This window comes from Lygodium microphyllum, chromosome 8, assembly GCF_053477565.2.
Source record: "Lygodium microphyllum isolate KBCC chromosome 8, Lygodium_microphyllum_v1.1.10, whole genome shotgun sequence".
Lineage (NCBI taxonomy): Eukaryota > Viridiplantae > Streptophyta > Polypodiopsida > Schizaeales > Lygodiaceae > Lygodium > Lygodium microphyllum.
In genome coordinates, this window is record NC_141142.1 from 14,097,359 (window position 1) to 14,112,246 (window position 14,888).

The 14,888-nt window shown below is 42.7% G+C and overlaps 1 protein-coding gene across 5 annotated transcripts; it reads right to left on the minus strand.

Moving 5' to 3' along the window:
* LOC148031991 (glucose-6-phosphate 1-dehydrogenase 1, chloroplastic-like) lies at positions 1-14,300 on the minus strand. 5 transcript variants are annotated; one of them, XM_087682597.1, is made up of 12 exons: positions 13,932-14,298; positions 13,353-13,807; positions 12,671-12,864; positions 12,502-12,596; positions 11,969-12,083; positions 2,546-2,751; positions 2,277-2,426; positions 2,076-2,196; positions 1,724-1,953; positions 1,436-1,636; positions 1,042-1,354; positions 1-769 (listed from the first exon to the last, which is right to left on the minus strand). In XM_087682597.1, exons 2-11 carry the CDS (start codon positions 13,612-13,614, stop codon positions 1,099-1,101), a joined length of 1,830 nt encoding a protein of 609 aa, XP_087538723.1. In that variant the 5' UTR covers positions 13,615-13,807; positions 13,932-14,298; the 3' UTR covers positions 1-769; positions 1,042-1,098. The 5 variants fall into 5 exon arrangements, with proteins under 5 accessions (XP_087538723.1, XP_087538725.1, XP_087538726.1 ...); XM_087682599.1 differs by having other exon boundaries at positions 1-438; positions 672-769; positions 13,353-14,298; XM_087682600.1 differs by having other exon boundaries at positions 1-765; positions 13,353-14,300.
* Positions 14,301-14,888: the final 588 nt, after the last annotated feature.

Below are 14,888 nucleotides of genomic sequence, written 5' to 3' on the forward strand. Positions count from 1 at the left end.
TTGGTCCAATTAAAATCCAAAAAGATTGATACATGGGTGATAAATCAGTTGTTCTGTCTCCACATCAAATATAACAAAATGTAGCAAACGAGAAACATGTAGAAAGCATTGAAAGCTTACAACAACATCATTCCTCCCAAAGCTATAAGGAATATGTTGACCGAGAAGAGGTTTAAGAAGGCCAAGGAGCAGGGCGTTGAAAAGTTCCTGCAAGTGTCTTTCCTAGACAAAGAGAACATCCAAAAGCACCTTGGACAAGGTGGGGATTAGTAGACAAAGCTACACCTAGCTCTTCAAAATTATGACATCGATGAAGAAAAGGGTCAAGGGATCTTTGCTTCCAAAGTCATCTTCAGTTCAACAAACAAGATGAAGCACCAACCAGCAAGTCTTGGAAGTCCTTAGCAAGCCCTTTCACATCATAGACAGCTAGCTATCCTAGAAAGAAAAGAGTGCTAAACTATGACAATCGTAACAACATATTTTTTGACCTGAGGATGTTGCAAAGAGCAATGATCAAGTTTTATGCTTAATACATTGCTTAACCCAAAACTAATTTTAGAAACGCCAGTTTTATTCGGTCTTTTCAGACCCGAGTAAAACTCATCTGATGCTTGCAAGAGCTCAAAGACATGTCTGACAGACTCTAGCTATGAGCATTGAATATTCACCTTCTCAGTTCTTTTGATGAAAATACAAGCATTGGTTTTATTCAGTACAGTAAGCTACAGGTTGACTTCTCCAACCTCCGCAAAAGCTCACGGACTGCCTGTAACAGATAAAAAATTTAGCCACATGCATTGGTGCGCTGAAAGAACTCCACTTATGAACTGCTCAAAGAACCATCCTATCATGCAGAACGTGTCACTTGAATTGTCCTATGTATTGCTTTATATAATCCCTTAGAAGATGTATTCTCAAAGCTCACCACTTGTAACTGCTACACTACAAGCCCTCTTTGACTCTGTATACCTATCAACAAGACAAATCATCAAACCACCAGTCCCGTATCAAAAATGGACTATTTACCCCAAGCCATACCATTGGCAAATGGGAGAGAGTTCAGAGATCTTTGACACCGCACCATCTTAAAATCCTTCAAGCTCTGGCTTCTGCATTCATATCTCCCCACCTCACATGATACTTTGCTGCTAAATAATGCGCTCCTATTGGACCACGGCTCCCATAGGGATACAGCTCAGGAGCCACTTTCCTGGTTTCAAGTTCCTTTAGAACAGGGGTAAATATGGCCCAAGCAGCATCCAACTCATCACTTCGAATGAAGAGTCTTCGCTCGCCCTCTATTGCATCAAGCAGTAAACGCTCGTATGCATCTGGAATTTCTTTTGAGTACCTGACAAAGGAACATGGACCAAACTGAAAGAACTGTAACATGTTAGAAGGCAATGCAAAGAAAACACCAAATTTTGCATACCTGTCAGCATAAAGCAAGTTCAAATTGCTGCGATCCAACCTCATACCAAGTCCTGGAATCTTATTATTAATCTTCAAGTAGATGGCTTCGTCTGGCTGGACACGAATCACAAGCTCATTGGTTGCTTGGTCCAAGTCTGTTCCAAAGCTTCGTTTGTATAAATTCCCAGGTACGTGTCGAAACTGAACCCTAATCTCTGCCCTGAAAAGTGGAGCAAAGCAGAGATTATGTAAGCAAGGGCAGGATACGCACTTTCCAAACTGTTCAATCTTTCATACAATCATATACCCTCGATTGTGCAAAGCTTTTCCTGCCTTCATCAGGAAAGGTACACCATCCCATCGTGCATTATCAATGAACAAAGCTGCAGCAGCAAAGGTTGGAGTGACGCTGTTAGAAGGTACTGTCTTATCATCAGTGTATCCTGGATATTTGATTCCCCCTCTCACATGGCTTTTGTATTGACCAACCACCACATTGTCCAGGCTCAAAGGCCTCATTGACCGCAGAACTTTCACCTGTCAACAATGTTTGATTAGCAAAGCTCTGAGGGTCTAAAGTTACTGTTGGAAGACTACAAGATCATCCTTTGCAAAGTATACTTGTTTTGGAATTCTCATAAGATAGTTTACATGTGAACCTTCTCATTTCGGATATCTTCAGCATCCAAACTGACAGGGGGCTCCATAGCAAAAAGAGCCAAAATTTGCAACAAATGATTTTGCATTATGTCTCGAATAATGCCATAATTGTCAAAGTACCTGGAGACCATCAAGGCATTGAATTTTTCCAAGCAAGTTATAAAATGAAATTCTCGTGCAAGAATTGCAGTGTAGCTTACCCTCCCCGACCCTCTGTGCCAAAGTCTTCAGAAAAAAGGAACTGAATATTTCGTATGTATTGCCTTGACCACAAGGGCTCAAAGACAAGATTTGAAAATCGTAAAACAGAGAGATTTTCTACCAACTCCTTGCCCAAGTAGTGATCAATCCTGTAAGCATGATGTGCATCAGGCTATAAAGTGTAAGGCATTGTTACAACTCAGACTTCTGCCTCCCAAACAATGACGAAAAATTTGCTACCAAAGTATATAAAATGCCTTGGAAAGACCTATAAATTTGTTCCTCTGTCAGAAACTGCTTCAAGCCTCTTGTAAGCTCTGCTGATGATTCTGAATCCCTTCCAAAAGGTTTTTCGACAATTACTCGAGTCCAACCATCTGCTGAAGATGCAGAGCGGCTTGCACACCTTGCAACATCAACAAAGACGTTGGGTGGTATGGACAAGTAAAAAAGTCGGTTCGCCACCCTCCCTCCCTGCATGAATTGTATGGTGAGAGAATTGAACAGATACTGCCCATTACATAGGCGTTTTAACAGAAAAACTTGATTTTAAAACCGATATCAAAAGATTCAATTGCTAACTTGCCTAAAGTGGTACATGTCATGAACAACACTACAGAAAAATTAAGACCACACTGTGAAAGAACAGAGAAACCATGCCAATGAGCCTAATGATTTCTATGTAAGATAAGGTATTAGACCACAACATCAAGATTCTGTGTGGTATCATCTTAGAGGACCCAATTTAGAGAGCTACCTACAGTGCCACATCCGGTGAAGAAACGCTTAATCTTATGATCTTCCTGAATTTTGTTTACCTCCTACAGCATGTTCATTCACCAGACACCAATCATTCTAAGATTGTCTGCCCCAGTAGTGCACCCTGATGAAGGTTTTAACGTTCCACAATGATCTGGCCATCTCAAGTTATGAAGGCAACAGAAGACAAGCTCCAGGTATGGGGTGATGTTTAAAGCCTGCACACATTGACCATATAAACATAATTTCCTAATGCATTAACTGTCCCATGTGTGGCCTATGGATAAAGCGGATCACATGGTTCACATAGGAAGTATCTCTTGTGGCATACGTTAAGCCACCATGAAATTCTAATTGCCTTAGTCTAACATTTTCTGGCTCCTAAGACAGTCCCAAAAAGGATTATTTCATTAAATTCAAGATTTAGCATGTCGGACAGCTAGCTTAGAAAATTCTACTAAAGGGACTCATTGTTCACTGCCATTTGCATCTCTCATGTTGAGCACATAGAATTGAAGGCCTCAATTAAGCAAAAACAGCCCCAAAAACGAATTATTTATGAAAAATACATTTTATTTGTGACAATAGGACAAATGGCCAAAAATCTCTTATAAAAGGACATGTTGTGGGCATCCATCTCATTCCCACACTTTTAGTGCCATTTCTCCATCATCTTCTTCAAATGAATTTTCATAATTTACTTATTATGATTTTCAATTAAAATGAACTCCAGTTCAAGTACCGCTAGCTCTCGGTATGGTAACCATTGAACTAGCAATGGAGGATATGATAGTAGGTATTTGATGGACAAGTAAAAGCTATGTGGAAAAAAGGCAAAGCTAAAGATCAAGGTTAAATGTGAAACTTTGATAGAAAGGTTAAATTATGTTATATAGAAAGTTTCCCCTAATTAGCAGTTGTTAAATGCCGAACAACCACCTCATGAATCAAGCAGTCCCCTTGTCGTTTAATGCGGCTCGTAGGATTTTAAAGTTGGGAATGCATTTAGAAAGGCTTGTCTTGTACAAGTTAGGACAACAGTCAATGTTCTCCTCCCATCATGGGGATAGGTTTTTACAAAATCTCAAGCTGAGATTCTCTCTTCTTCTCTGAGATCACAAGCCTCATGCATTTTTTTGGCAATTCTATTGTGGACAATGTGTGCTTCTCTTAGTTCTATTATGAAAAAACTAATTGTTTGTGAGAGAAATAGTGTTGGCATTAATGGGAATTGTTCAAGAGAAGTTTATATAACAACAATCTGTAAGTCAAAAATGGTGCACTAACATTAAACTTTTTATTTTGTTCATTAAACAGACCCAAAACTCAAATACACGAGTATGCTTCAGTCTCCCATAAGCGGCCTCCCATTTATAGAATGCAATCAATCAAAGGAATGAGCATGCAGCTCATTCTCATGCACCAAGGCAAGCGGCAAATGTTCGTGCAATTTTTAGGGCACAATTGGCAAGCGTTGTTAAGACATTACATGAGTTGGAACTTGGTTCGAGAATCAGTAACCTCAGTTTGCTATATATATGCAGTTAGTTATTAGTGTTAAAGGCTATTTCACATCCTAAACAACTTAGAACGGCCCAATCTTCTAAGTCAAAGGGATTGCATGCATTGGCACCAATAACATTAAATGTACAAGGACTTCCAAGCCCAGTAGTATCTTTGTCCATCAAGGAATAATGAATAGCATGTTTCGTATGGACAAACTTTGGGTATGCCAAATGCACACGGAGCTCCATTGCAATAATCTATTTTTGTGCAAGGTGCTGATTTGCACGATCATGGCTAAATATTCAGCATACACAATTTAGACAACCAACTATTCCACAAACTTCAGCACTTTCAAGGTACTTTGGCAAGGGTTCAATGTTTCAAGCATGGCTAGTAACACTTTGGGTAAGTTTTGGAACGAAAGGGAGCTAACTTGTTGGTTTCAGCCTATTGTGCAAATTTTGCAAGAGAATATGTTGGGGGAACTTTCGACCTAGATTGCATGGTGGGATGTATGGTAACATTGGCATGCAGCTAGTGTTAGCCTCCATGCTTTTTAGTCATGCAACCTGTCATCTCTTGGTTGTGAGCTCTTGTCAGAGTCTGACAAAGACATGGGAGCTCTGATAGTTTAGTGTTCATTTCTCCCATTTTAGGCACATTTCTTCTGCATTTCCCTAGTCTCTCAAGAGGTTTCCACCTCTAGTCAGTGTCAAACTACTCCACGATTGCTAGTTATATTTGTCATTCTTTTCCCTATTTTTTCAGCTGTCGGACTCTGTGAAATGCAGTTATTTTTGGGCATCTATTGCAGTTAGCCAAATTTAGGGCCTCTTGCAGCAATCGACTAGATTTGGAGGGTTTTATAGCCATCTTATTGATCACTCTCACTTCTGCAGGTTATCTTCAGCACACTCCTCTCCGACACTCTCCGTCATTGGTGCTGCCTTCATCATCTCAGCCTGATCTGGTGCCTCGCTGACGCTCTGGGCTGCATGCAAGAACTAATCAGTCCTCATCATTGTATTCAGCATTCTTCTTTAGTCAATGCAATATTTTCTTCCATCTTCTCTCTCTCTCTCTCTCTCTCTCTCTCTCTCTCTCTCTCTCTCTCGCATTTCTTCTTCCGTCCTGCACTCACATGGTATCAAAGCCTAACTAAGAGCACAGAGGTGAGATCCTTTGCAAAGGAGGACCCCAAACCATCAAACACAGTCTTTAGCCCTTGCGTTTGTTGCAAATGCAGCATTCTATAGAGGAGACGTCAACTATTTGGTGGCAAAATTTGTGTTTTGCTGCTAATGCAACCATACAAGAGGAGGCAACATCATTCAAGAGGTGGCAACATCATTTGGTGAGGTGGCGGCAGCTTTTCCTCTCTCTTCCCCTCAGGCAATAGTCTTTGTGTGTAGGCGGCACATTCCATCACTTGTCTTGCGTTGCAGCTTTCGGGGTGATTGCAGATTTGGAAGTTGTCTTAACAATTTCAAGGCTTCGATGAGCGGAGACATGATTATCGGGAGTTTTATGCTTACCAATGACGGGAGGAGTCTCCTCGAACTTGTCCTTCTACTCATCTATCACAACAGGCCCTATTTGAAGTGAAGGCCCCATCTAAAGTGAAGATGCCTTCCTTGATACCCTTTATTCAAGTGCATGTTTTCCCTTCTATACCCAAAGAAGACAAACTGGATGGTTCCAACTACTCCTTGTGGTCATGTAAAGTGGAGTGTATACTCAATACCTTTGATCTTTGGGAGCTCCTTTCTTCACCTATTTCCCGTCCCCATGAGGATCCAACTGATGGGCTTTCTATGGACTGTGCTGCCTTATAGGATCTGCTCAATTCTCGAGCTAGATCTTTTCTCTTTACGAGTCTGCAGCACTCTATTCTTGGGTGTGTTCACAGGTTGAAGACTGCGGCAAGAGTGTGGACCAAGCTAGTGTCTTTGTATCAACACAAGACATTTGCTCACAAGATCTCCCTCAAGAAGAAGCTACGGATGCTCAGTCTTGACGACTCCTATGAAGAAGCACATCACGAGAATGGAGGATATGAAAGGTGAGCTTTCCTCTCTCAGACAGAAGATCTCTTTTGAGGATATAGCTATGATTCTTTTGACTCGGCTGCCCTCTCCCATCGAACCGAAGGGGAGCTTTCACCACTTGTCTTGGAGCATGAGAAGCAACTCAGAGAGGTGGCATCTAGTGGTTCCGGCTCCACCGAGGCATTTATAGCAAGCATGGGAGGAGGGAAGAAGAAGCAGAAGGAGAAGGTCAGGGAGAAGAAGGAAGAGGACAAGAAAGATTCGAAGGAGAAGAAGCTTGTGTGCCCACATTGTGGGAAGGGCACTCATCCTTAGGAGAAGTGTTGGCAGAAGTAACCCCATTTGAAGCCAAAGGAGAAGGATTCGAAGGTAACCCCCGCTACGATAGAGTTTGTCTTCGTGCATATACTTGCCGAGGAGGATACGCTCTTACTTCTTCCGAGGAGAAGCCTTGGCTCGTGGATAGTGGCACTTTTTCTCATATAACCTACAGACAAGATTGGCTTCAAGATTTGAGATCTAGAGGGAGCACAATCACCATTGGTGACAACTCTAGGGTTCTAGTTCATGGAGTGGGGACCATTCCTCTATTACTGGAGGAACATTCTTCTTCCGTCAGAGTTCTTTATGTTTCAAAGCTGGGCTTGAGGAACAGCCTTCTTCCGTCAAAGTTCTTTATGTTTCGGAGCTAGGCTTCAACCTCTTATCTGTTTACGGCCTTACCCAACTAGGTACCCATGTGGTCTTCACGAGAGATGTAGTGAAACAAATTCTTCTCCCTTATCTGATCATAATGTCTTCACTTTTTGGCCTCATCAGTTCTCCTCAAAGAGTAACCAATCCTTGAAGTGGGAGAAAGCCTCCAACTTTAGCTACAAAAAATAAGCCCATGTCATCCTGCTAAAATCATCCACAATCAACATGAAATACGAGCTCCCCTTAAAACTCTGTCCTCATAGGTCCATAAATCTGTAGAAACAAGCTCCAAGGGTACTAAAGACTAACTCCAAGCCTTGTTAGGAATGGCCTCATAATGTTGTTTTTCACGAATACATGATACACACGACCGCTGTCTCACCACAATGTCTGGCATCCCTCAACCAAGATATCCCCTAGACCCCTTCCGAAGGTGATCATGATTTAGGTAGCCAAACTGAGCATGCCAAAGCTCAAACTATGTTTGAGAGATTAAAAAAAGAAAAGTCAAGGCAAAGGGAGACCTTAGTTTGTAGACTCCATTCTCCTTGTAACCGAAAGCAAGCACATATCTCGATCCATGATCAAGAATTCAAAAGAAATCCTCGTCAAACTCAACTAAGAGGCCAAGGGCACAAATCGTGTGTACTGAAAGCATATGGTAACCCAAGCCTAGCACATAAAGCACCTCTGAAGTATGGGCACCACCCTGCCGATCTGGAATAAGTTGCATGTTATCCCTCCCCTATATAGGAACAAAAGAGCTATCGCCAATGAGAATCTACCCATGCGAAGGCCGCAAGTGGGCAACACCTGCTACAGAAGGAGTCATGTGCCGAGAGACACCACTGCCAACAATCCACTCATGAGGGTGTGGGGATGTCAACATAGCATCAGAGGCCCTAGGGGTTGATGCCTCAAATCGCCTCCGAGAGAGGGCACGCAATTAATGAGGGAGATGCTACTACTCCTAAATCCTTTGAAGACTTATCATTCTTCTCCTTGTAGGGGCAATCTTTCCAATGACTTGTCTGGCCACAAATATAACAAGTGGAATCCTTTTCTTTGTCTTCCTTCGATTTGTCCTCCTCCTTTTGATCCTTCCCCTTATTCTAAGAGGACTAACATATCAATGCCTCCAATTTGGAAGCATTCGGCCCTTTCAATTGCTCCTCCTAGTCCAAAGCCATCGAAACCAACTTCCCCCAACAAAGAGTCTTTTTCCACCTTAAAGCAATCAAAGCAAAGTCAAATACACTAAATCTAGACGCTAACTATGAAAGAAGTGTTATCACCATTTCTTCGGAAGTGATCACCTTCCCCGCGTTCTGCACCTGCATCTACAGCTACCTTAGCTTGTTCACACACTCCCGCATACAAGATGATTAATTGACGCTCAAGGTCCTCATCTATACCACCAAAGAGACACATTCCATAATGGTGATTATATTATACATTTGATGAAGCTCCAGCCATATCTCCCTAGCTACGATTAGGTGCTCTATGTGGGGGATCACGGCTATAGTGCAAGATAGAAAGAGAAACGAACGGATGCTAGCATTTTGTCTATCCTAATGCACTTGAACCTTAGCCGACTCTAAACGATCTGTTGTAGAAAGTTTAGACCTGTCTCTTGATGAAGGACTGTCGATAGCCTCCGTCACAAGCTCCACCAAATCATAAGACTCCAAGATGGCAAGCATCATAACACGCTAAATGCAGTAGTTTTCACCATCGAGCTTTTGAATTGATGGAAGAGCCAATAAAATGATACCTTTCGGTCCATGACCACCTGAAACTCTGTCTCGGCCTCACAAGACATCTTCACCTACACTGCTTACAAAAACACGAAAGCAAATCCCTCTAACTGTGCAAACGCAACTTGCTAGGGTTCTTCTCCGGTCGTTCCACTCCTCCTTCACTTACCAAAGGTGATGAAAATGTAAAATCTGCAATTGAAGGCTCAAAACAATAGCAACTTCAATAAATTTGCTCCTTTCTTGCACACCCATGCTCGCCTTAGCCTTATGTCAATACACAACCCTTCCACTCGCCCTCAAATGCTAAAAACACAGCTTTGTGTCTCACTGAAATCTCCCCTTTGAGTTTACCCACAATCAATCAATCGTAAGCTACTCTAATACCATGTTGGAGTGCAACGGTGTGGAAGTTATTGAGCTAGAACACGCTTTATAGCTAATTAGCATTTTTAAATAGCCCAAAACATACTTAATTAAGTCCTCTACCATTTGTCGTCCAGCCATCACCAACTACAACCCATCACTATCCATCCCTAGGCAGCCTGTTTTCACCCATCGCCCTGCTATTTAAAGATCTCCATTTATTGCATCATCATAGCACCTGATTAGCCTGCGTTTTTAGCATTTGGTGCCAGGCAATTGTTGCCATCTCTCCCACTAGGCAACTGCCGCAATACCTGTGTTTTTGCTGTCTGGCAGGCCGTCTATATCAGAAAACACCTCTCCTATTGTCGCCTCAGTTCCCTAACACTCTATTGATCAGCATTTGGTGTTTCCCGCACTCCGATTGGTGGTCACAACACTTGGGATATGTCTTTGGTGGGTGTCACTCTCCAACACTGCATTCTGTTGCCCTTGGGCATTCTATACACTCTTACATTCATTTACAGCATTCATTTACTTAAAAGTTTATTCTCTCTGTGTTTATCTCTATGTTTGAGTTTTGAGTTTTTGCATTTTGCATTTAGGGTTTGAGTTTTGCTTGTCTCTATCTGAGTCTTTGTGTTTCAGTCTTGGTCGTACATGTTGTGCTTCCTTAGTGCAAACCCTAGCATATCTTCACAAAAGCGTATGACTAGGACTAAGAGATAGAGTGAACACACAGAAGAGAGGAGAGACATAGAGAGAGACATACACACACACACACACAAAAGAACACAAAAGATCTGCAATGAAGGAATGTTGAATATGGAAAGCGGTTACGTACATAGGCGCAGTGCGTATGTCTACATATCTCCACCTCAATGATCTCACCAAGCTATGAACCTTGCAGTCTGCACAAAGATATGATCTGTTGTGGGCTGGGAAGGCAGCATGTATAGGTTAAAAAATGATGAGAATATGTGCAGGTTGGCCAACTGCAGCCGACTGGTCATGAATGCTGCCAACTGACACATGGACCTGCAGAAAATGCGCTCACTGCTGCAGTACTGCTTGATCACACGTGCGAAAAACACCCAGCCTGCCGAGTGGCATCTGTCTGACTGCCCATGACTGATGGCACATGCCCAAACTGCAAAACGACAGTACCAGACTGCAGGCGACTACTCTAGAATGCCCAGACTGACAAGCAATGCATGAAAACTGCCCATATCTCTGTCCAAGGGATGGCCATATCTCTAACACCTTTGGCCTCCTAAGATAAGATAATCATCACCATTGTAGTCATGGTAGATTCTTGAGCAGTCACCATGCATCCTTTGACCAATGCCCTGGTTGCTTTAGTGTGGGATGCTTTGGGGTGTTCTAGATGGAGCTGTGCTTGCAATCCCTCCTCGGTTCCTCTTTGGGCCTAAGAAGGGGTATTAAGCTAAAGCTGGTCAATTACCAGCTATACAAGGTGAATTACTGGTTAGACCTTCATTAGCTCTTTTAAAACAGCCCCAAAACTCAAAATTACCAAAGTTCCTATGCCCCATAAGGAACACACAAACTTTTGATAGGATCAACATCTATAGATAGGAGGCTGCCCAGCCACTTGTGCCATCCTTGTTTTCCAGATCCACCATCAACTAGCCCTGTTCCACTGTTGTCCACACCCTCTGGCAGATATCTCAGTTCATAGTGCTATCCCCATCAGACCAGTTTCCAGCCTTCCCAAGTTTGTCTGCAGCCAGGCAACATCACCTACAACCACGTTATCTACACAGCTCAACCATACAGCTGTTGATATCATCTTCAAGCATGTCACCTGCACTTATATTGCCTCCGTTTGATGTCTGCACCTACCGCCCAGCATCTTCAAGTCACCCAAGAGTTGTTGCCTGGCTGGGAACTGCTGCATACTTCATCAAATCAGTTTACATCAAGATCACCCTGTGTTTTTGGGATAGAGCAGGTTGCACAGATGATTTCAGCCATTTACAGCAGCTGGTCACTTAGCCAGAGGCTACCTGCTGCAATTCAGAGTCCATCCAAAGTATGGCACACTCTCCATCTCATCTCTATCCTGGCGCACTCTGAGAGGTGAATGTTTAAGGTTCTATATTCACTTTGCATGGGAAACATTCCTGTGGCTTTCTATTAAAGCGCTTCATGCAAGGACTACTGGTTGCAGACTGCACTGTCTAGCTATTCTCAACATCCAGCAGCCATTATGCACCATGCAGACCTCACACCAGCTGTTCCAAATAAGCATGCCAGATTGTTCTAGCAGACCTTTTGGATGCAGATATTGGTCAGCCCCGGTTATACCTGCAGAAGTTTCAGTCAAGACACGGCAACTACAACACTGAGCTTACTCAACACTTCATCAAGTTGCTAGCTCTGTTCCAATGCATTGTTCTGATGTTGTCTGAACACTGTATCCTAGAAGGCCAGGCCATTCCCAACTTGCACTGAAACTTCGTTTCACTGTGATTGTTTGAACTGGACATGAAAAACCATAAGTTTTCTTTTTCATTTAGAGAAAACAATATGTACCTCATGAGTCTTGAGTTTTGCATCCAGTTTCAAAAAGTCATCCTCAGAGCCGTATTGGCCAGATTGGTAAAAGCATTTCTTCAAAAATGTCTCCATCTTGTCATCACAATTGTCCCTAAAAACAACAAATTCTATTACCATTTACTCAAAATCAAACCATTAAAAGCTTCGTTGCAAAAAGCAATAGACTTGCCAATTGACTTCATTCGAGGGACAAAAACAATTGACAAGAGGCAAAACTGCTGCATACTTAGATTGTTATCATTAACTGTAATTCTTACTGTCCATGGAGATGTGCAAAAGCGTTCACTGCACACAAGTCTTCACAAGACTTCAACAGATTCCATGACAAAAAAATCATTTTCTAGTGTCCCTTATTATTAATGTCTTATCTTTACCAGATAGCCACTACCGTGATTTGTTAGTGCTGACTCTCTTCACAGTGAAAGAGGGCACTTGAAACGTGCATTGGCTCCTGGCTAAGTGAGGTACCAGTGAGCAAGTAGAGAAACGAGATCATAGGGGGTAATCACCTTTGATCAATCCTACATGTCAATGTCCCGCTGATCATGTTCCGGAGCTCTTCATCAGTCATCTTGCTTCGGGCATAGCCAAAGATCGTGAAGTGCTGCCAGCAAGCAGAAACTTGAGTCCAGGGTTGAAACAAGATACCACAAGTCAATAGGTCTCTGAGCTTCAAACCTTGGGCAGGCAGCCTTCATAGAACAAGGCAAACAATGCAGGGAAAATTTTCTTCTTGGCAAGATCCCCAGAGGCACCTACAACGGTGATACTGACTGTGGGATCCTTGTCCGGTGACGCAGGAAATGCCCCCTTTTCTGCAGCTTCTTCAGCGGGAGATAAGGGAACCTTTGCCTCCTTGGTGAGAATACCTACTGAGCAATATCACAACTCCTCAATAGACCCACTTTACTAATAAAACCAACAATTGTACTTCATCAGTTATTATCATCAGATGTCTGCACATAATCTTGAAAAACCCATCAGAAGAAAATTAGTAGCAACCAAATGAAAATTATCATAGCAAGGGCATCCTTGTCACAAGAGGAAAGGAACAGACTCTGGTACAGTAACATTTTCTTTTCAATTAGAGCAGAGTACAATAACCTCTATTGACACCGATGTTGTAGGGTCATAATTTTGTGAAACAATGAAACCAGAAAATTGACTACAACCAGTCTTGATCAAGCAATGTATTGGTTCCCCATCTATTCATCTCGAAGCTTTAATTTTTGCATGTAACAGGTTAAGATTTTAGCTAAACCTATTTCCAGAATCGCCATAGAAAGCTTGTCAAGTCCCTGCTGAAAACTGGAAAGGAGCCTGCCTAGACAAAACTGTGAAGTCACAGTCAAAAACACACCATCTTGTGAGCCAAGTGAAGGACGGGCAGCTGTGCATTGAAGTGCGGATCTGACGGCAGGAGTCCAATGATCATCCTTGGCAGACTTCCTTGTCCTCCTCCTCTGATTACCAGTGCTGCAATGCAACCGGGTGACAGCTTCGATCTTTTGCAATGCAAGCCTCCGGCTTCCCAAGTTGTGCCTTGTGCCGGTGTCGGCAGCCGTGAATGACATCAACGCACAGATGATGCCAGGGTTGCTGCTGATGATGATGGCCTCCATCTCAAAGGCCGACACAAACAAAATGGTGCAGTTGGGCTTTTGCAGTACTGCCTATGCCGATGTTCACAAAATGCAATCTGGCGCTCTGTTCCTGCAGGGTCTCTAAAGAGGCTCTCTTTGTGAGAAGAGGGCGGAAACAGGCAAACGATGGGGCAACGCCCGCCTGAAGCACAAAAAGCCCAGAAGCCCCCAGCTGCAAATGGACGATTTTCCACGTATGAGCAAATCAGATATTTTAGAGGAAAAGCGAATGGGCGAACTTTTCAGAGTAGAGAGACGCTCCTGATGATGGAGCGAATGCAGCAACAATATATCACCTCCTTGCTTTTACTACTCCAGTTTCCCCGACAACAGGATGGCGATGACTTTGAGTAGTACTCGTCGTCGTGCTTGGCCGCCGCAGCATTTGCTCTCGAAGTAGCCTGCCTCTTCCCTCCCCGCGAAGGACCAGTCTCTTGCCTTCCCTTTTTCCTTTTTCTTTTTAAAATAAATACAAAATAACCCATGCAGGCGACACTCCCAAGTCCGAGAGCACTGTAAGATTTCGCATCAGCCAATGAGGAGCAGAATCGAAAGTGGTTTGGTTAACTATGCTTACTTGTTGAGATGATTTGCACGAATGGCATTGTTGCACAATATCTGTATCTATCCTTATTAGCGTTCGTGCAAAGTTGCTACTCACTTCCCTATCGCACAGCAACTTCAGTTCTCTCGCTTCTTCCTCACACGCAATATATCATTTTTCTCATTATGTCCCCTCACTTCTTCTCCCACACATTGTATATCTATATTTTTACTTATTAGCATTCATGCGAAGCTCTAACTCGCTTCCCTATCGCAGAGCAACTTTAGTTCTCTTGTTTCTTCCTCACACACTATTTCATTTTTCTCATTATGTCCCCTGAATTCTTCTCCCACACATTGTATTTTACTTTCCTCAACCTCATACAGCAACCTCTCTCTCTCTCTCTCTCTCTCTCTCACACACAAAGCATACTATATAGAGAAAGAGAGAGAGAGAGAGGGAGAGTGGGAGATTGAAAAAGAGAGCACATCAATGTGCTAATAAAGAGATGTAGACTGGTGAGGTTGTAGTTCTCTCGTAGTTATACTTGTGTGTGTGTGTGTCTCCTTTGTGTAAAAAATCACACACTTGCTTTGCATCATATTTAGAAATAGCTCTATATAATCCTTGAGTATTTCTATCACAAAGTATTTTGGCATTTGCAAACCCACCTTTATTTATTAGAGCTATTTAAAGCATATATTAATGC